Source organism: Notolepis coatsorum (genome assembly GCF_963971535.1).
Source record: "Notolepis coatsorum genome assembly, chromosome: 10".
Classification (NCBI taxonomy): Eukaryota; Metazoa; Chordata; class Actinopteri; order Aulopiformes; family Paralepididae; genus Notolepis; species Notolepis coatsorum.
In genome coordinates this window covers 126,170,860-126,194,319 of record NC_140174.1, presented here as the reverse complement: position 1 = coordinate 126,194,319, position 23,460 = coordinate 126,170,860, and the positions used below count along the sequence as shown (strand labels likewise).

Below are 23,460 nucleotides of genomic sequence, written 5' to 3'. Positions count from 1 at the left end.
CCAATCAATCAGATTATATTTCTTTAAACTTGCCTGCTGGCAGTAGGTTTATGGATTGAATAATCAAATGAGATCTTGCTAGCGAAAATAATTAGTTAAACTGTTATACAGAATAAGGATACGGCTCTCTTACCCATTGATTGATGTATGGTGGATCTTTTACTTATCTGCACTGTGGTGTGACGGTTTGTGGTTTTGACTTTCACGCAGACGGCCCGGGTTCGAATCCCACTTCTCCTAGTCTTTTCCTTCTTTTTGCAATGTAGGAATAATTCAATTTGGTGCACGTTGAGAGCTATATAAAGAATGACATCCTCAATGCATGTAGATTTATAATATTTTAACTTAAAACTAGGCTACTTTTGCGTATAATCATTAATATTATATTCCAAAAAATTATATTGGAAACGCGGGGTTTCGAACACCGGTGGCCCGGTTGCCAGGATTGAGCACTACCGCTGCGCCACTGTGCCAGATGGGATATATTCATTGTTTATCCATTAATGGACGAGAGACCCGTGTTTAGAATATTCTTTCTTTTGAATTAAGTTTTATCTCTTTATTCTCAAATGCATTAATGTGACGTCAACGGCTCATTCAATTTCTCAAATCCGTCAAACAGCGCATCTCATCAGACATTTTAATCCCAGTTACAATATCACACAAAAACCACAATCCACGCATAGACACTTCAATTTTATGCTTGAATGAAACACAATCCGGGCGCTCCGTTAAGCAAATCTACAGCGGAGAATATATGAAACTAATCAGAGCCAAACGGCCGATAGGTTTCATTCATTAAAAATATCCCCGCGGGATTCACATTTGCAATGCGCCGTTATTAAAATAACCACATGCAGCGTGTATCGCGACTCCGAGCGCCGTATATGACGTGCATTATTTTATTTAGGACAAAGTAAATCTATAGGCTCAATATGATTTATTATCAGCATTTAGTTCTATTATTATACATTTCAAAAGCCCCCTCTAGGAAAACGAAGCACAGAAACATAATTCAGAATGGTATAAATGGGATCTCTAGACTGTGAGAATCATTTCAGGAAGCGAGCTGTCATTTATTTGCGGGGGCGTGGCCATGGTTCATCCGGCTAACTGAAGTTAACCCTGCTCTCGACCAGGCTCAAACTTTTTGATCTGTTGTCATGGTGATTTGGACAATCGAGCGTCGGGGAATGGAAAGGTCCGGCTTAAGTCAGACTAGACTGGAAATTATCCGGCTAACTCAGTTATCCAGGTACGGGGAACGGGGCCCTGGTCTGCATCCCCTTAACACTATCAGTGCCTTTGATTAACGTTGATTTACCCCGTTGAAAGCCACCATCCACTTCAATGTTAGCGTTAAAAACGCCTAATCTATGTTTTAAATTATGGCTATGTGTCTAATCTGCCCGTCGCTTATCAATGACTCGTTTGCAGTCAACATTGTCAAAGCGGATTGTTTTTTTATCGGTTCATTTTCATTTTATAGCATTTTGAAAAGCCCTCGTTTTCAAGGAAAATATAAAGATTCCATGATAAAAGACATTTACTGGAATATTCTAGAATACACAAAAACGTTGTCATTTTTCGGCCTATTTATGAATCGTTTTCAAATAAACGCTAGATTATCGATAGTATATGTGTACGTATGCACGCTATAGACGCGAGCTGAAAAATCGATTATCTTATTTCCTCATCAGCGATCACAGCCAAACAACCACATCACACATAGGGCAAACGCTGAGATCTCAGCGAATACAACTCTGGTTATCCCAAGACTGGTAAAATAGATTCCTTACCTCAGATCAGATGTTCTCCAAAAAGATTATTCCAATTCCTGATCGCCATTCCAAATATCGATCACGCTTATTGATTGATTATTGGCTGCTGTAAATATATATTCCAGGCTGATTTCCGTCCCGCGAGCAGATCGCTCGCTCTTGAGCAGACTCCTCGCCAGCACAAGGAGCGAGTTGGCTCCCCCCCCAGAGATCTACAGATCCCAGGTCAGTCTAAGCGACTGACCTGCAGTTACACAGGGATAGACGATAGGGGGCGCTTTTTTCCAATCTGAACTCCTGTAGGGGCTGGTGTACCAACGGGAGACTCGGTTGATGAAATATGAATTCAGATCGCTAATAAAACAATAAAGCAATATTTGTCGTCGTGGGCACTCAACGGGGGGGCTGATAAAACGAGTTATGTCGTCCGTGGCACTGAAAGTGTTAACAATTGTGTGTATTGAGCCGTACTGTATTGTACCCATTCTGCAATCTGTTAAATAAAGTTTTCAGTCATTCATTCACCTTTTGTCTCACCTGATACCACCCCTCCCCCTCCTGGCCCCCTTCCAATCCAATCCTGGGCCACTCTACCCAGAATTCCTCTCTCTCCACTATATAGATCAGCGTCTTACTGGATTCTGGAACTCTCTGATGGATACGTCCGGCCTGTATCCATACTTTGAGTCATCCGCTATAACTCTGATTTACTACTCGTACCTATTTGGGTATAATAAACCTGTGTTTAACCAAGTCTATAATTGACTAAGTACATTCATTGATCCGTTCATTGACACCTCATCCTCTTCAATGCTGGGCTTTGCAGTCTGTGTTTGAGTTCTGTTTCCATCGTAACGTTGGCTATAATCTGTTTACTTTACTATACAGGCTTACTGGTAATTAGGACAATCAGAATTCATATACCATTCATTCCTATCACTGCATCTTGTCACTGACCTTAACCAGGATATTAGCCAGTATCCAGAGTATACTATACTATACTATCTGTACATATCCCCTACCTACTCTTACTAGTTACACTGCTGGTCAGAATGACTTACTACCATAGTGTCTTTATACCTGTATCTGTCATAATCACAGCAAGAGCATTCTTCACTCCTCCTCATCCCCCCTTCACATTCACCACACACCTTCCTTACTCCTCTTCATCCTCCCTTCCATCCACCACGGAGGCCTCACGCCCATATATGGTCAGCACTCCTTCACCCCCTGTCACTCAACTCAGCTGCACCTCATCTCCTGATTCACACGCTGCCAGGCACCTCACTCTTCACAGCTGTATCCCATTCCCTGATCACCAAGACCCTACTTCTACCGGAGGATGCTGACCAGAAGTCGTCGTGGTGTTATTATCATTACCTAGGTACGACACCTCAGTCCGAAGACCTGCTAGACACTCTTGTGTGATTATTCCCTGTTCTAACATTCCTTCTCTTGTGCCCAGGACCTCCGTTCCAGTGAGCCCCTGTCTGGACCCCTGGAGCTATACTAAGGAGTTCCTGCTCACTCTCTCGACACGGACCTGTGTCTTCCGTCCGCAGTAGCACTGGAGTGCACCTGCTCTCATTGCCCCAAGAACATTCCCAATTCCTGTCTGTTGTACATTTCTGGATGTAACTCTTGTCTGCTTGGGGAATACTATTAAACATCCTGAAACGCTCCATTCTCTCTTCTCCTGTGTTCAGCGATTGGGCTCTGCTTAAAACCCATTCTCACAGAACACCATGACCAATGACGTCAGAACCAGCTATACTCGAGATCGAGGAATGGAGGAAGTTTCAAAGGCAATCCGTGAGTATCATCAACGGCCAGACCGCTCGGGTGGACCAACTCGCCCACTCAATAGATGCAGTCACTGCTCAGCTTACCGCTCTCACACGGCTCTGCGGAGCGAGACAGACAATATGGCCGTTTCGAGGCATACGTTACGGCTCAGCAAGCCTCGCCAGACACCCCACCCATGGCTGCGATGCCCCTGCACAGAGAGCCCCACGTTCCCGCACCGGAGTGTTATGACGGGAGCGTCTCCAAATGTCGAGCCTTTATCTTTCAATGTTCGTTAGTATTCGGGCAACAGTCACACACTTTCCAAAGTGAGAAGTCTAAAATCGCTTACCTGTCGGCCCTGCTCACGGGTCCTGCGCTAGAATGGGCGACCGCTCTCCACTTCAATAATTCTCCCCTCTGCGAGTCATATTCCGCATATATTGACGACATGCGCAAAGTCTTCGACCACCCTCCGGGGGGCTCAGATAGAGCCGCCGGCTTATTCATAATCCGCCAAGGAAATCGCAGTGTGAGCGAATACGCAATCGAATTCCATATCCTGGCAGCCGGGTCCGACTGGGGTGACACGCCACTACGAGGGGCTTTCCACCAAGGCCTGAGCGACGTTCTAAAAGATGAACTGGCGTCTAAAGGAAGGCCGGATTCCCTAGACGAGTTAATCCATTTAGCCAGTAAACTGGATATGTGCCTTCGTGAACGCCGCCGATAGAGGGCTAACGCCGCTCGCCCACCTGTGCCCAGCTCAACTCGCTCTCCCCGCGCCGTCCGCACTGAAAGTAGTTCCCCTGAGCCCATGGACCTAGACCGCTCGCGCCTTCCTCCCAACGAACGCCATCACAGGCTCGCGACGGGGGCATGTTTATATTGCGGTCAACTCGGTCACTCCGTTGCTTCATGTTCGATTCGCCCAAACGACGGAGCTCAGCAGTGACGCTGGGCGTCTGTTCGAGCCTTGATATTGCTCCCAGCTCCGGTCCGAACATGCAATTCAGTGCCACGTTGTGTCTCAATGGCCAATCACTCCCGCTGTCCGCCCTGGTCGACTCAGGTGCAGACGAGAATCTCATCGACGGTGGGGTTGTTTCCCACTACCACATTGCTACCGACACCCTGCCAATACCCTGTGACGCTCGCGGGTTAAACGGGAAGTTGCTCACGTGAATAACTCGCCACACTGTACCCCTCCGCCTCCTATTGTCAGGGAACCATAGTGAGAGTATCCGCTTCCATGTCACCAACTCTACCCACAATCCCATTGTCCTTGGCGTGCCGTGGCTAAAACTACACAACCCCGTCATAAACTGGCCTACTGGCCTGGTGACAAGTTGGAGCGCTCACTGCCACATCTCCTGCCTGCAATCAGCTCGGCCACCACTGGGGGTCGCTGGTTCTCGCCTTCCCAACGAACCCATTGACCTGTCTGCTATTCCTCCTGTCTACCATGATTTAGAGGCTGTATTTAGCAAACAACAGGCTCTCTCCCTACCTCCTCATCGCCAATATGACTGTGCTATTGATCTACTCCCAAGAGCGCTGCTTCCCGCAAGTCGCCTGTTCAACCTCTCACGCCCAGAGAGGGAGTCTATGGAGAAATATGTCCACGAGTCCTTGGCCTCTGGCATTATTACTCCCTCCTCCTCTCCTGTCGGCGCAGGGTTCTTTTTCGTGTCCAAGAAGGATCGTTCCCTTCGCCCCTGTATTGACTATCGGGGTCTCAACAACATCACAATCAAGAACAAGTACCCCGGACTTCCGGTATGAGAGCAGACGGATAGCACACGTGCAGTGGAGCTCCTGGTCAAATGAGTAAAAAAACTGATAAATAAGGACCCGAAAAGAAATAAAAAATAACGATGCACACGAGAAGCAAGGAGGAAACAATAAATACGAAGGAGAGAGAAATGGAGGACTCACGAGAAGAGGTGAATTTGAAGGAACAGAGCCCCCGAAACGAGGACGGGAGGGGACAGGCGGAGGAAGGGGGAGGATCGGCTGCGACCGACAGGGGAATGCCAGGCTGGGCCGTGACCATGCAGGCCAGAATATTGGCGACAATGGCGAATATACAAACAAGCACGGACACGATAAGGACCGATATCGGGAGGTTAAGGGAGGAATTGAGGAAGGAACAGGAGGATTTCAGAGGTAAAATAAATACAGGACTCAAAGCGATCGATGAGAAGATGGCGGAGCAGGGTAGGAGTGTAACCGCGCTGGAAATAAGAATGGCGGAAGCAGAGGAGTGGAACACGGAGATACACGAGGTATTAACGATAGCAATTCAACAACAAGAAAATATGAAGACAAAGATGTCGGACATGGAAGGGAGATCACGGAGAAATAACATCAGACTATGGGGACTGAAGGAAGGTGTCGAAGGGGAATCGATGGCCCTATATGTGGAAACGCTTATCAAGAAGGAATTGAAAGAGACAGGACTGGACAAGATGGAGATTCAGAGGGCCCACAGGGCGCTTGCTCCGAAGCCGCAAGCGGGCAGACCCCCGAGAGCGGTGATTATTAACTTTCTGAGATTCGAGGTAAAGGAACTGGTACTCAGAACCGCGTGGAGCAAGAAAATAGAGATCGAGGGGAAAAGGCTGTAGTTTGACCACGACTACTCAACAGCGGTGGCAATGACACACCGGACCTACGCGGGGCTTTAGAGAACTCTGAAGGACAGCGGAATAAAGTTACAATCGCCCATGATCTCGCTACAGATTCACTGTAAGGAAGGGACCGTGACATACGCAACGGCGCTGGAGGCGGCGAATGAGATGAGACGGAGGGGGATGGAGGTAGCGGAGGAAGGAGACGGGAGGAACGAGGTGGAGCCGACGCTGAGCTTACAACGGAGAATGGAGAAGGCACGCGGGTGGACCAGGGTAGGAGACCAAGGTCCTGGAGCGGAGAGAGGAGAGAGAGGAGGGCCGGAGTGAACCGAGGCAGACCGAGGGCGGAGGCAGACGAGGAGGCGAGAGATGGAGTCGGAAAGGAGGAGAGGAGACACGGGGAAACGAACGGGATGAGTACAGACACAAGGAATGGAATAAGCAGCCCAGATAGAAGCACTGTATAAGAACTGACGAAACATATGCATGAACACACACTACAAACGCTGCAGAGGTAAATAAGTAAGAATATAATTAGGCAACAACACATGAAACGAGGGTATACCAACAGTGGCCGGTAGAGGGAGCCGTCGCTCCAGCGAAGGCCTAGGAGGGATGCCCCAGAGGGGACACACAGACACACAAACACAATGAGACCGCAGAATTTACGAATGAGGATAATTACAGGGGCGAACAGACATGCCCCAGCTATAGACAATGCATAATGCCTACTGAAACACATACATGAACACACATTGCGAGTATCACAGATGGAAGTAATTAAGAAGATAAATATGCAGCACATAGGAAATAGATAAAAAAATAAAAAAATAATACATGGGCGCACAGAGGATACCACACGTTTGACTGGGTGGAAGGAGAGGCGATGGAACGTGTGACTCACATTAAGAGAGACCTAGGAGGTGGGGATCTTTGGACAGGAGGAAGGACATATAGAGCACTTTGACCAGGAGCTCGAACACACTAAACAGCACGAATGCTGGACAATTATAGTGAGAAGATGGGGGCCAGGGCTTCAGGGCCCCACGCCGCTAGGGAGAGCCCTCTCACTAAGAGAGCAGTTACTCTTCACCCGCCAGCAGGGGAGAGGGGGGGACACAGGGAACCCCCGAACACCTTGGGAGCACTTTATGTAGGGTTTATGTTTTCTTTTTTGTTAACTATTATGGGTACACGGTAAAGAGAGCAGAGGCTACAACCGAAGGTAAAATTGTATGTGACATGGGTGGGACTGACAGACGAACAAAGAAGGAATAAAGGTATAAAAATGATGTCGTTGAGCGTAAATGGAATGAATAATCCGATAAAGAGGAGTAAAGTGATGATGAAATGTAGAAAAGGTGAGATGCAAGTGGTATTTTTGCAGGAGACGCATCTTATAGCACAGGAACACGAGAAACTGAAAAGATTTGGATATGAGAATGCATATTATAGTTCCTTTAAACGGACCCTGAGGAGAAAAGTAGCCATATTAATCAAGAACACGGTAAAATTTGAAATGGTCAAAGAAATAAGGGACAAGGAGGGGAGGTTTGTTCTGGTGAAGGGGAAAATGGAGGGACAGATGGTTACGTTAGTAAATGTATATGCCCCCCCGGAGAGTGAGAGATGTTTATTTGAGACCATTTATGACATGATAGCAATGGAATTGGAAGGGATATTGATATGTGCGGGGGATTTTAATGTGGTATTGAATCATGACATGGACACTACAAGTACTAGGAAAGGGAGACCACAAATCAGTAGGTATATGAATATACAAATGGCAGAAATGGGAATTACAGACGTTTGGAGGGGGATACACGCTTTGGACAGGGAATACATGCACTACTCACATCCACACGCGACATATTAGAGAATAGATTATTTCCTTATGATGACGGGGGATAGCTACAGGGTAAAGGAATGCAGAATAGGGGTAGCGGACATATTAGACCACAGTGCGACATATCTGACAGTAGATCTGGAGGGAAGACGGAGGAACACGGTCTGGAGACTGAATGTGGGACTATTGAATAATAAGGGGTTGGAGAGTGGAATTAAGGAGGAGATAGCCAGATATAAGGAGGAAAATGACAACGGGGAGGTCGACCCGAACATTATATGGGACACACTGAAGGCGGTAATAAGGGGAACATTTATGGAGAAAGCAGCACTACTGAAGAGAGCCAGAACGGAGACATATCACAATCTGATAGGGAAGCTGAAGGATTTAGAGAGGAAGCACCAGATCTCAAAAGAACAGGAAATCAAAGAAGTAAGGGCCAGGATAAATAGGGATTTTTATTTTTATTTTTAGCATTTTTACAGCTTTATTGGTCACGCAGGACCAACAGAGGAGAGCGCGAACAGGAGGAGAGGTGGGGAGGACATGTGACAAATAACGACGGGAGCTGGGATCGAACCCGGGTCGGCCACGTAGGTGCGCAAGGCACTATGGTATGCGCCACGAGGGCGCCCCCTAAATAGGGAATTATTGACGGAAATAGAAAAGAAAGCGAGGTTTATGAAACAGACGTACAGACGTAACTAAACTGTTAGCTAGGAGAATCAGGACGCAACAGAAGTTAAACACGATACACACAATAAGAGATACAAAGACTAACGAAATATTGAGAGACCCAGCTGAAATAGAGAAGACATTAAGAGATTACTATAAGACACTATACACACAACCAATAGCAGCGGGAGAAGAGGAAATAGACGCTTTTCTGGAGAAGCTAGAGTTATCAATAGGGGTAGAACAGAATGAAGAATTAAATAAAATAATTACAGAACGGGAACTGGAAGAGGCAATTAGTAGAGCAAAGAACAGCAAATCTCCGGGGAGCGACGGATTCCCATCGGAATTCTACAAGGCATTTAGAGTAGAACTAGCACCCATGTTAGGAGCGGCATTCAGACACACGATGGAAGAGGGCAAAATGCCACCCTCATGGAAGGAAGCCATAATCACCACAATACCGAAAGAAGGGAAGGATAGAGAATTATGTAGTAGTTTCAGACCTGTGTCCATACTCAACGTGGATTATAAGATGTATACATCAATAATATCAAAGAGATTCGAGATGTTTATGCCAGACATCATAGATGAAGATCAGACTGGATTCATTAAAGGGAGACAGACGCAGGACAAAGTAAGAAAGACATTACACATAGAGGAGGAGAAGCAGGGGGAGAGTGCGGTACTGATTAGCCTAGATGCAGAAAAGGCATTCGACAGTGTTAGATGGGTATTTTGTTATAAGGCACTAGAGAAATTCAGACTAAACGAAAGGGCAATGAAGACGGTCAAGGCACTATATCAGGAACCGACAGCGAGAATTAAGGTGAATGGCAGCCTAACGGATAGAATCAGACTGGAGAGGGCCACTAGACAGGGATGTTGTCTATCGCCGACGCTCTTCGACGTTTTCATAGAACCACTGGCACAACTGATCAGACAGACCGAGGACATCAAGGGGATAGAGATAAGGGGGACGGAACACAAATTAGGCCTATTTGTGGACGACGTGATAGTATACATGAGACAACCAGATACGAGCTTCCCGGCACTGATGGATCTACTGAAGGAATATGGCCACTACTCAGGATACAAGCTAAACGTGACAAAGACACAGACCTTAGCGTGGAACTATACTCCAACGACAGAAATTAGGGAGGACTACGGGATAAGGTGGGACATGGACAAGATTAAATACCTAGGGGTAAACATCACGAGAGGGGTTGGGAAGTTGTTTGAGGCTAATTATACACAGATCAATCAGAACATCAAGAGAGACTTAGAGAGATGGACAGTAATGCCCCTGGACTTCAACTCAAGGATAGAGGTTATTAAGATGAACATACTACCAAGGTTACTATACCTGTTTCAGTCTCTACCCATACAGATACCACAGAACCAATTCAGGGAGTGGGACAGACTGGTGTCGAGGTTCATATGGGCAGGGAGAAGACCACGGGTCAGATATAAAACGCTACAACTACCAAAGGAGAAGGGGGGAATGGCAGTACCCAGCCTACAAACTATTATTATGCAGCACAGCTGAGCAGTGGCGTGCTGGTGCAACGACAACTATGAGGCTAGATGGAAAGACATTGAAAAAGAAGGGGGGGGGTACAAAGTACAGGTTCTGGTAGGAGATAGGGAACTATTCAAGGAAAAAGAGGAACTGTTAGATCCAATCACCAAGTGCACTTTGATTATATGGAACAGAGTAGTAAAAACACACAAGTTGGGGAAGCAGTCAGGGGTTCTGAGATGGGTAACACACGACAAGAGGTTCGAGCCAGGGAGGATGGACCATGGATTCAGGAGGTGAGAAAGGGGGGGGGGGGGGCAACAGCGATATGCAAAATGATAGAGAAGGGGGAAATGCAGGCCCTACAACAACTGAAGGAGAAATTTGGATTAGAAAACAGGGACCACTTCAGGTATCTACAGATTAGAGATTACTACAACAAAGAAATAAGAGGGGACAAAGATGAGGAACAGAATGGAATAATTAGGATGATAGTAAGGGCGTACGAAGGGGGGAAACGAAGGCTAATATCAGCACTGTACCGGGCTATAATGGCCAGCAAGGGACACACAACCAACTATATAAAAGAGAAATGGGAGAGGGAACTAGAGATAGAAATCACAGAGATGGAATGGGACAACATATGCGAGGTGCAGCACTCAACAACGGGGTCAAGGGTATGGAAGGAATTTGGATGGAAGAACATAATCAGGTTCTTTATAACCCCGGAGTTGAAGGGAAAGTATGCACCAGCACAAAATACATGCTGGAGGATGTGTGGGAAGGAGGGGGCAAATCACACACACGTATTCTGGGGATGTCAGAAGCTGAAGGGGTATTGGGAGGAGATAGGGGAGGCAATAACCAGAATAATAGAATACGGGATACCCCAGACGGGCCTGGTGCTATACTTAGGGGACTTGACGCACGAGGGTATATGTTGAGGAGCCATGAAGTGACCCTTTTATTTTGACATCCTGTTCTCTCTGTCACTTGTATGATGTAAAAGATTAAGCATATGTTTATTGTATATATCTGTTTTAAATTTAAGCATATTATAACAGGACAAGTAGGCCTCTGATCTAAGCACCAAATGCGCACTGAAAGTCTGATTTATGACGAAAGTCTTTTTGTATTCTTCCTCCTACTTATGTAACCTGTATAACTATATAAACTATATATAGGCATTGCTAGTAAAGGAGACAATGATAATTTGATAATGCAGGGGGCTGCTCAGAGTCCGTTCTCTGTTAGAGTGGGTAGGAATGTGCTTCCTCTATATGCGGTCTTGAAAGATTCCACTCCAAGAAGCTAAGAGCAGGGTGGCACATTTTAACCCTTGCCTGCCCTGTCAGAAGAGAGAGCCATTATACACTTTAAAAACCACATGTATGATGTACTATTATGATTATGATGTAAATGATTATGTATATATATCTGTATATATATATATATATATATATATATATATATATATATATATATATAAGCGTATAGGCTATTCATGCTAGAAGGACCATGTATTGTATATTACAGCAAGGCAATTGTTTCATTCAATACTGCTGGAATGTGCCTATGACCTTGTGGGCCTCTACTAGTCTAGATACAGATGAAGACATAGGGTTTTTCCCAACACAAAGTAATCTGTTACTTCTCCAGTTACTGTGACGACTAGAAGGGGAGGAGGTTTCATCCTTACTGAATTATGTGTTGATTGGCTGGTAAAATGACATGGCTGTATTTGTGGACCAATGGTAGGAGATGGTTTTGTTTTATACTTATTTTTACTGGATTGGACATTTCCAAGACAGAATCTTTGTAACTTACTTTTTCTAATTAAACCAACTTTGTTAAAATACTTTTTACCAATTCGTGGACTGCTTTCATTGAGCTGCTTTATCACAATGTGTCACGACGCTGGCCGCGCCCTGCTCTCATCTGAGGTAACACGGTATAGCTATATTCTGGAAGCCATGCAGATTAAATCAATTGCTGGTTACTGCCTTTAGCTAAAGTTATATAAAGAATATAATATATATATATATATCACTATTTGTTGTTTGCAAGCGCCGGTATCTCTGTGTTCGACAGGCTCCATTGGGTTTGTGGGAAACTGAGAGTCTGGCCACTGCAGGGCCTGACGATTGGGCCACGGATTGATGGACCTGTCGAACTGATTAATGTTAATTAATGTTATTACGCTAATGTTACACTATTAGCAGTAGTAATACTTATTAAAAGAGTAGTAATATCATCAGGCTTACAAATGATTAGCATTATAGGCGTTTCCTAAAATGATGATGATGGTGATGATAATGATAATGATGATATAATTATTATTATTATAGGCAAGGAGTTCTCCCAGACATACATTCGGTTTATTACAAACAAAGAAGAGGTTAACAACTCTTCTACGCTTATATTTCATATCAACTGGATATAACTAACTAGTGACTATGAAGTAAGCGTGATTAGGAATAGTAATTGACCCGAGAACTTGGCGAGTTTAGCACCTCGCTGGGGTATATCGGGCGGCCACAGGGTTCTATCTCGAGTAGGTGATTTGAGATAGATAGAGACACCCGTAGGCTTTCAACAGTATACAAGGGGGAGACAAATATTTAATAAAGATAATGCTGATATCGGCCAGAAAAGCAATAACGAGGCAGTGGTACAAGGAAGACCCACGGACAATAACACAATGGGAAGGAATAGTAGAGGAGATACAGGATATGGAGAGGATAACGCACATGCTGAGGCTACAGGAGGAGACATTTGGGGAAAGATGGGGAAAGTGGGAGGACTATAAGGGGGACGGGAACGACATCACAGAGGGAGAAGCGAATGCAACACAAGAAGGCGAAGGATGAGGGAGGAAAGAGGTTCGAGGAGGGTCATTGAACCCGTGTCACACACTTTACCTTAGTCAGTACTTTAATTTTTTTTTGAGGGTATTATAATTTTTTCTTTATTGTCTATGCCTGTTTAAGGGCGATGTACGTTCCGTCTTTGTATTATGTGCTGGGAAGACCAACTGATGTGAGATTAATATTCAGGGATGATGTTGTTTGTATGTGGGTGAATCAAAATGCAAAGAAAAATTGAGTTTAAAAAAAAAATAGAAAGGGCGAAGGATAAGGGAGGAAAGAAGTTCAAGGAGGATCACTGGACCCATGTCGCACACTTTTGCCTTAGTCAGTATTTAATTTTTTTGAGTGGGTATTATAATTTTTGTATGACTGTTTAAGGGCGATATACACTCAGTCTTTGTATTATGTGCCTGGAAGACCAACTGATGTGGGATTAATATTCAAGGATGATGTGGTTTGTATGTATGTAAATCAAAATACAAAGTAAAATTGAGTTTAAAAAAGAATAAAGAGGGCGAAAGATAAGGGAGGAAAGAGGTTCAAGGAGGGACATTTTCGCACATTTTAGCCTTAGCCAACATCTTTATTTTTGAATAGGTACTATAGTTTTTTTCTTTATTGTTTATGCCTGTTTAAGGAGGATATACATGCCGTCTTTGAATTATGTACCTGGAAGACCAACGGATGTGAGATGAATATTCAAGGATGAGGTTGTGGGTATGTTTGGGAATCAAAACACAAAGGAAAATGGAGTTAGAAAAAAAAGAAAAAAAAGATAAAGAGGGCGAAGGATAAGGGAGGAAAGAGGTTCAAGGAGGGTCACTGGACGCACATTATTGCCTTATTCAGTATTTTTATTTATTTTTCTGCAGGTATTGTACCTTTTTTCTTTATTGTTTAGGCCTGTATAAGGACGATGTACATTACGTCTCTGTATTATGTACCTGGAAGACCAACCGATGTGAGATTAACATTCAAGGATGTTGTTGTTTGTATGTCTGTGATTCAGTATGCAAATAAAAATTGTTAAAAATAAATAAATAAAAGTACCCCCTGCCTTTGATTAATTCTGCTTTTGAGCCCCTGCAAGGTGCCACCGTCTTCACAAAGCTGGACCTCAGGAATGCCTATCACCTTGTCCGCATCCGGGAGGGGGCCAATGGAAGACGGCCTTTAAGACCCCGCTCGGTCACTTCGAGTACAAGGTAATGCCCTTTGGGCTGACCAACGCCCCTGCTGTCTTCCAGGCCCTTGTCAATGACGTTCTCCGTGATGTCCTTAATCGCTCCGTTTTTGTTTATTTGGATGACATTCAGATTTTTTCCCGCTCCATGGAGGAGCACGTCCAGCATGTCCGCCGGGTCCTCCAACGCCTTCTGGAGAACAAGCTGTTCGTCAAGGCGGAGTGTGAGTTCCACGTCTCCTCCATCGGGTTCCTCGGCTACATCATCGAGGGCGGCAAGATCCGGGGGGACCCCGAGAAGATCAAGGCGGTGTCCGACTGGCCCCGGCCCACCAACGTCAAGCAGCTCCAACGCTTCCTGGGGTTTGCTAACTTCTACCGGCGCTTCATCAGGGACTACAGCCGGGTCACTGCACCCCTCACCCAACTCACCTCGCCTTCCGTGCCCTTCGCCTGGTCTGACAGAGTGGACTCCGCCTTCGCCGAGCTGCGCTGGCGCTTCACCTCCGCACCCATCCTCGTCCAGCCGGACGCGTCCCGCCAGTCCGTGGTAGAGTTGGACGCCTCTAGTACCGGAGTAGGGGCGGTCCTTTCCCAACGCTCCGCTCTCGACCAGAAACTGCACCCCTGCGCCTTCTTCTCGCGCCGCCTGATCCCAGCTGAGGTCAACTACGACATCGGAAACCTGGAGCTCCTGGCAGTCAAACTAGCCCTGGAGGAATGGAGGCACTGGCTGGAAGGCTCAGAGATCCCCTTCCTGGTCTGGATGGACCACAAAGACCTCGCCTACGTCCAGACGGCCAAGCGCCTGAACTCCCGCCAGGCCCGCTGGGCGCTGTTCTTCGCCAGGTTTAACTTCACCCTGACCTACAGGCCAGGCTCCAAGAACACCAAGCCGGACGCTCTCTCCCGGCAGTTTGTCCCCGAAGAGGGTCCCGCACACCCTGACACCATCCTCTCCTCCTCCTGCTTGGTGGCCGCCGCCACCTGGGAGATCCAGTCCATCGTCAGGGAGGCTCAGCGCGTCCAGTCGGACCCAGGTAACGGCCCACCTAACCGGCTTTTTGTCCCGACCTCGTTCGCTCCCAGGTGCTCCAGTGGGTTCACGCTTCCCGGTTCGCCTGTCATCCTGGGATCGACCGTACCCTGTCCCTGCTGAAGCGGCACTTCTGGTGGGTCTCCATGAGGGAGGACACCCGTGCCTTCGTCCTTGCATGCACCGTCTGTGCTCGTGGAAAGGCTTCCCACCGACAACCCGCCGGGCTCCTCCGTCCGCTCCCTGTTCCCGGTCGGCCCTGGTCGCACGTCGCCCTGGACTTCGTCACCGGCCTTCCTCCCTCACACGGTAACACAATTATTCTCACTATTGTTGACCGTTTCTCGAAGGCCGTGCACTTTGTTGCTCTCCCCAAACTCCCCTCTGCTTCAGAGACCGCTACCAACCCCCGCTGTTCCCTGACCAGGAGGAGGAGATCGCTGTTCCATCGGTACAGGACCACCTTCGCCGCTGCAGGAGGATTTGGGAGGACACGAGGGCCGCGCTTCTCCGCTCCACGGACCAGAACCGTCGCGTCGCCGACCGCCACCGGACCCCGGCTCCCGACTATCAACCAGGTCAGATGGTATAGCTCTCGTCTCTGGACCTGCCGCTCAAGTCTGTTTCCCGTAAACTAACCCCCCGTTTCGTTGGTCCCTACACGATTCTGTCCCTCATCAACCCCTCAGTCGTCAGACTCCAGCTCCCCTCCCATATGCGGATTCACCCCTCTTTCCATGTCTCCCAGCTGAAGCCGGTGGTCTCCAGTCCCCTGTCTCCCACTGCTCCAGAGCCTCCCCCTCCGCTGGTCATCGACGACCACCCGGCCTACATTGTCCGGCAGTTGCTGGGCGTGCGGCGCGGCGGCCGCGGCTACCAGTACCTGGTCGACTGGGAGGGCTACGGCCCAGAGGAGCGCAGCTGGATCTCCCGCCAGATGATCCTGGACCCGGACCTCGTCCGGGATTTCCATCGGGCCAACCCTGACAAGCCTGGGCCGCCAGGGGGCGCCCGTAGAGGGGGGGGTCCTGTCATAATCACAGCAAGAGCATTCTTCACTCCTCCTCATCCCCCCTTCACATTCACCACACACCTTCCTCACTCCTCTTCATCCTCCCTTCCATCCACCACGGAGGCTTCACGCCCATATATGGTCAGCACTCCTTCACCCCCTGTCACTCAACTCAGCTGCACCTCATCTCCTGATTCACACGCTGCCAGGCACCTCACTCTTCACAGCTGTATCCCATTCCCTGATCACCAAGACCCTACTTCTACCGGAGGATGCTGACCAGAAGTCGTTGTGGTGTTATTATCATTACCTAGGTACGACACCTCAGTCCGAAGACCTGCTAGACACTCTTGTGTGATTATTTCCTGGTCTAACATTCCTTCATTCCTTCCGTATGTTGTACATTTCTGGATGTAACTCTTGTCTGCTTGGGGAATACTATTAAATATCCTGAAACGCTCCATTCTCTCTTCTCCCGTGTTCAGCGATTGGGCTCTGCTTAAAACCCATTCTCACAGTATCACTGTACATATTAATACTACAACCCTGTACATACATCTGATTAGCACTATTACTCAGTAGTACTAATTTATTTTATACCCAGTCGAATCACCTGTACATTGTATATTACTTTTGCACTTTACTGTTACATTTGCACTCTGGTTGGATGCCAAACCTCTTTTAGTTGTACTATAGTTGTGCTGTTTGATGACAATACATTTTAATGTAATATAATGTCATTAATGTGCATGTAAACATGTAAACACATGTCGTTGAACCTCACCCAGTGCCTCCATTCCCGTTGGCTTTGCAGGCGTGGTCCTTAGGCCAGGGGTGGGGGTGGTACTGGGGGCATCAGAGTGTGGGGTGGGGGTGCTGGTGCTGGACTTGGACACGGGCGTACTGGACTTCTCGTTCTAAGAAACAAAACAAATGTTCTCAATAAAGTATGAGGCCGGTGTCATTTCATTTATTTTTTCAACACAGCGCTCCCTTCCTACTCTTATGAGCTCTCACCTACTCTCTCCAACCCTTATGAGCTCTCACCTACTCTCTCCAACCCTTATGAGCTCTCATCTACTCTCTCCAACCCTTATGAGCTCTCATCTACTCTCTCCAACCCTTATGAGCTCTCATCTACTCTCTCCAACCCTTATGAGCTCTCATCTACTCTCTGCAACCCTTATGAGCTCTCACCTACTCTCTCCAACCCGTATGAGCTCTCATCTACTCTCTCCAACCCTTATGAGCTCTCATCTACTCTCTCCAACCCTTATGAGCTCTCATCTACTCTCTCCAACCCTTATGAGCTCTCATCTACTCTCTCCTTCCCTTATGAGCTCTCATCTACTCTCTCCAACCCTTATGAGCTCTCAACTACTCTCTCCAACCCTTATGAGCTCTCATCTACTCTCTCCTTCCCTTATGAGCTCTCATCTACTCTCTCCAACCCTTATGAGCTCTCAACTACTCTCTCCAACCCTTATGAGCTCTCATCTAATCTCTCCAACCCTTATGAGCTCTCATCTACTCTCTCCAACCCTTATGAGCTCTCATCTACTCTCTCCAACCCTTATGAGCTCTCACCTACTCTCTCCAACCCTTATGAGCTCTCACCTACTCTCTCCTTCCCTTATGAGCTCTCATCTAATCTCTCCAACCCTTATGAGCTCTCACCTACTCTCTCCAACCCTTATGAGCTCTCAACTACTCTCTCCAACCCTTATGAGCTCTCAACTACTCTCTCCAACCCTTATGAGCTCTCACCTACTCTCTCCAACCCTTATGAGCTCTCATCTACTCTCTCCAACCCTTATGAGCTCTCATCTACTCTCTCCAACCCTTATGAGCTCTCACCTACTCTCTCCAACCCTTATGAGCTCTCACCTACTCTCTGCAACCCTTATGAGCTCTCACCTACTCTCTCCAACCCTTATGAGCTCTCATCTACTCTCTCCAACCCTTATGAGCTCTCATCTACTCTTCCTACTCTCCCCTACCCTTACAAGCTCTCACCCAGGAAGCCATACCTTCCCATTGTATGGTATGATAAAATAATTAAATACAGCTTGCAACACATATTTTCAGATTTAAATATCGTAATGTATTGAAAAACAGGGGCATTGTTATTAAAAAATGTACTTCAAAAGGCAACAAGCTCTATTGATCTATGTTCATTGATTGATCTGTATACATACCTGTATTATATCTATATCTGTATATTTATCCCATACCACTCTTACTAGTTATACCACTGACCGGTATGGCTTACTACCATAGTATATTATACCTGCATCACTCTGTCAGCGAGTCGGTTTAGTATATATTACTCAGTAACTTGTTATATATTTAATCACTTGTACATAGTATATTGCTTATTGCACCTGTTACCTTTGCACTCTGGTTAGATGACAATTTATTTTTCGTTATACTGTACTTCTGCTGTTTAATGACGATACATTTGAATCTAATCTAATAACTAATTAGCCTAAAAACAAAGACGTGCTAGAATTAGAGTTAGGATTAGGGACAATAAAGAAGTGGTAGGATTAGGGACAATAAACAAGTGCTAGGATTAGGTATAAGGACAATAAATAAGTGCTAAAATTAGGATTAGGGACAATAAAGGCATGCTAGGATTAGGGACAATAAATGCATGCTAGGATTAGGGACAATAAAGAAGTGCTAGGATTAGGGACAATAAAGAAGTGCTAGGATTAGGGACAATAAAGAAGTGCTAGGATTAGAATTAGGGACAATAAAGAACTGATATGATTAGGATTAGGGACAATGAAGAAGTGCTAGGATTAGGGACAATAAGAAAGTGGTAGGATTAGAGACAATAAAGAAGTGCTAGGATTAGAATTAGGGACAATAAAGAACTGATATGATTAGGATTAGGGACAATGAAGAAGTGCTAGGATTAGGGACAATAAGAAAGTGGTAGGATTAGAGACAATAAAGAAGTGCTAGGATTAGGGACAATAAAGAAGTACTAGGATTAGGATTAGGGACAATAAAGAAGTGCTAGGATTAGGTTTAGGGACAATAAAGTTGAAAGGAGTGGGCGTGTCACAAGGTTATGGTTTGGTTAGGGTTGGGTTTATCAGCCCACCTACAGCAGGAACCGGTATGGCAAAGAAAGATGAGAAAAAAGACCATGGCTGAACTACTGTGGACTCACCATGTTAACCTCTTTGGATTTGGAGGAAGGGGTGCTACTGGAGGAGGCAACAGAGGAGGGACTGAGGGGTTGGTCTTTCTTCAACAGACGACTCTTGTCCAATCCGTTCTCATGAGGGGAGTGGGCGGGACTTCCTCTTGGCGAGATTGGATCCTGTGTCAGATGGGGAAAGGTAGACGCTAGATCCCACAGCCCAGAAGAACATTTGTACATACATTTTTTAATTGTATGTAGTGGGAGTGGTTAAGGTGAGGGTCAGGGGTAGGTTTATAAACACATTTTAAAGGGGAACTATCTTATAAATGGCCTTTTTGAGTGTTTAGCATTGTTTCCTAGCTATGTGAACTTATATTAATATGATCTATATCTCTAATTCTCATATTGGCGCATTCTTCCAATTATCCTCTCACAATATTCACCCTCACTGAACTGAGTCATCTGAAAATGTGATGATTTGTGATGTCAGAGAGACACCGCTGCATGATAATGGCGAGGTACATGATGAGCTGCACACAGTGGTTTAGGAGCCCAGGCTCAAAACGGCTCGAGATCTTGAGGTAGAAAAATGCTGTTTTTGAGGACTTGATTAGAAATACAAAACAATGAATAAAAAAATATATATATATTACAGAGGTGTTCCATAGACTCACAGGAATTGTGTAAAAGTGCCCAAATAGTGAAAGAAATAGTAAAATAGTTACCCTTTAAGGTGAAAGTTATGACAACTTGTGACTTTCTACACAAATTATCTGAGTAACATTATCACTTCTCAAGCCTTCTCATATCACTGGATTAACGTTTACATTTAGTAATCTAGCTGACGCTTTTATCCCCTCAGTAAAAACATGCAACTGTCTGTGGACGTGTTTGTAACAGTTTATCTGAACAATATATCTTACTTCAATGGAGACATCTACTACCAAGTTGTCATCGCTCTTCTCCCCGTCACTCTCCTGGAAAGGACATCAGAGACATAAACACTCAATTACTGATGCTAGATCCCACATCAAGCTTACCAACCTTCTGGATTGGCCAAAAGATGCCCGTATACACTAGGGATGTGCATCTCCATCACAAGGCCGATGCGATGCGCATCTCGATACGGTGCCAACGATACGATACATTAACGATACATTTGAAGCACCGGGCGATGCGATGCGATACGATTCACCCCCTGTTGAGATACGATACGATTCGATACGATTTAATTCAACATAATACGATTCGGGGCGATACGATGCGATTCAACACGATGCAAAATAATGATACAATTTTATGGTATGACAGAGGATTTGGTTGTATTCCTTATATGCAGCTTATATTATTATTAAAAATAAAATAATTTACTGTAAGACAATTTATATAAAAACTCTTGGGTGCCTAAGAATACTTTTGCATAAACTGTCCTTTCTATCCACTTTAGCTAAAAACACACACACAATGTATACACACTACTGTGAGACAATAATAATCATACACAAAGGGATAATGGCTTATAGCAGACTTAATGATTTATTTATATAAACGTTATTTATATTGTAACGTTTGGCCACTTTAAATCATTGAACAGAGAGAGAGAGAGAGAGAGAGAGAGAGAGAGAGAGAGAGAGAGAGAGAGAGAGAGAGAGACAGCCCCTCCCCGTCTGAGTTGCCGTCGACAGTTGATGATGTCACACACACTAGACTAGGATGTCCACACGTCAACAACACACGGAGCCTGCCTGGATATGCCTGATGCATGAAGCGATATAATTAAGAAACTAATAGCCAATAAATGTGAAGTTATCTTTGAACCCCTGTTCAAGTCAAGTCAAGTCAAGAGTTTTAATTGTCACGGCATACAGGTATACAATGAAATGCGGCTGGTCTTGCCCGCGACGATGTGCAATACAGTGGTACAACATATAATAGAATCCAATAAAATACAGTGGTACAACATATTAATAGAATCCAATAAAACAGTGCAATAAACAGGTACATGGTGTGCCATCTCGGTATCTGTACATTAGTATTTACAGAGCATATAGGACATGCTAGGTAGCTTTAGTAGTGCAATACACTGTTCCTGATGTTATACTACTTTAAGTGGCCTTTCCTCTGGCCATAAGTGTGCGTGTGTGCGGCATGAGTGTTAAAGTGGCTGCTAGTGTGTGAGCGTGCTCAGCGTGCGTGTCGTGTATGTGCTTGTGTGTGGATAGTTCAGTTTCTGTGTCTCTCAATGTTCATTGTTCAAGGCTCTGATGGCCTGGGGGAAGAAGCTTAGCCTAAGCCTCTCCGTCCTAGTAGCTGGAGTTCGCAGGCGTCTGCCTGACCTCAGCAGCTGGAACAGGCTGTTATTGGGGTGGTGGGGGTCTTTCATTATCCTGCAGGCTCTGGATTTGCACCTCTTGTTGTATAGAGCCTGCAGGGGAGGTAGCGCAATACCCGTGGTACGCTCGGCTGAGCGCACCACTCTCTGTAGGGCCTTCTTGTCCTGTGCCGTGCTGTTCCCATACCAGGCAGTGATGTTTCCGGTCAAGATGCTCTCTACAGCTCCTGAGTAGAAGGACTGGAGTATCTTCCCCGATACTCTGAACTTCCTTAACTGTCTCAGGTGGTAGAGGCGCTGCTTCGCTTTCTTTACTACTGTGTCTATGTGTGTTGACCATGTCAGGTCCTCTGAGATGTGGACCCCCTGTCAAGCGTCTTCAATATACCCCCCCCCCTCCTCACTAATGGAACTGGTGTTGCAGAGTCACGTTAGTTAGTTAGTTAGACACTAGTTTAGCGTTAGCTGAACGGCTAACTAGCGTTAGCCATGTTGATCAATTCTATTCATGTCTCTTCCACTTTTTTTTTTGATAACTGTGACGCGGCTCTCGCCTTAGCAATAGTATCTGTTGTGTGTGCAGTGGATGAGAGGAAATTATATGAATGCATCGGTTTTGACCGATGCAAAGACGCTACAACAAGATGCATCGCGAGTTCAGCCTGAAATTTTGTCGATGCGGACTTATTCCACCGGTGCACTCGCATCGTGAACGTGTATGCCGGCGCACCGATGCAAATCGATGAATCGTCACATCACTAGTATACACAGCAGATTTGGTTCACTGGGTTGATTCACATACTGTAACACATCTTGTATACAAGTATATGTATGTATTGTGCTGTATAATGACAATACATTTGAATCAAATCTCATTTTGAAATCACTACCTGTTGAGTGGATCAGCATGGTGCAATGCAATCACCTCCGAAGCTGTCTGCCACTGTCGTGTCCATAGGCAGCGTAGCGATTTCAAAATGAGATTCGATTAAAATGTATTGTCATTATACAGCACAATACATACTATATATACACACCATCCAACCAGAGTGGATAAATTAATTAAACGTAAAAAAAGAAAAAAAATTTGAACCAAGAGTGATTTAAACCTGTGACCATAGGATCCTCAGCCAGTGGACTAACAAGCTGAACTAATCAGTCAGATGTTAAAACTGAGTGACTAATCCATCATTTACACTTGTGCCAATTGCGTTTGTCCCAAATTTTTTGTATTGGCATTAATAAATCAGATGTCATGCTAATATGTCATGTTCTACAGTAGGACTTAATACTATGATACCCATTAAAACAGTAATTCGAATAATAGAAGCCTACTTTGCTGGAACGATTCATTTCAAACGTATACAGTGCGTGTGTGTGCGTGTGTGCTTTTGTGTGTGCGCTCGCGCGTTGAGGCTCGCTAAGCCTTTCTCTGTGCATTTCTGGAGCATTTCTTTATCCACTCTGGTTGGATGGTGTATTGTACTTGTGCTGTATCATAACAATACATTTAAATCTAATCTTGTTTTGAGAGCAGTCGCAAATCGCTTCCTGTTGAGTGCAATGCCGACTCGCTACTTTCCCCCGTTCACTTGTCTTCACACAGCCTAGAATATGACACG

General features: G+C 45.6%; 1 protein-coding gene across 1 annotated transcript in view; it reads right to left on the bottom strand.

Moving 5' to 3' along the window:
• The window catches only part of LOC311235712 (transducin-like enhancer protein 4), a gene marked incomplete at both ends in the record, with an annotated part of 199,679 nt that overhangs the window by 36,552 nt on the left and 139,667 nt on the right, over positions 1-23,460 (bottom strand). The window contains 3 exons of the mRNA XM_084323178.1: positions 17,131-17,263; positions 19,531-19,683; positions 20,430-20,483. Of these exons, the coding sequence (XP_084179304.1) occupies positions 17,131-17,263; positions 19,531-19,683; positions 20,430-20,483 (340 nt within the window). The remainder of the gene's footprint in view (positions 1-17,130; positions 17,264-19,530; positions 19,684-20,429; positions 20,484-23,460) is intronic.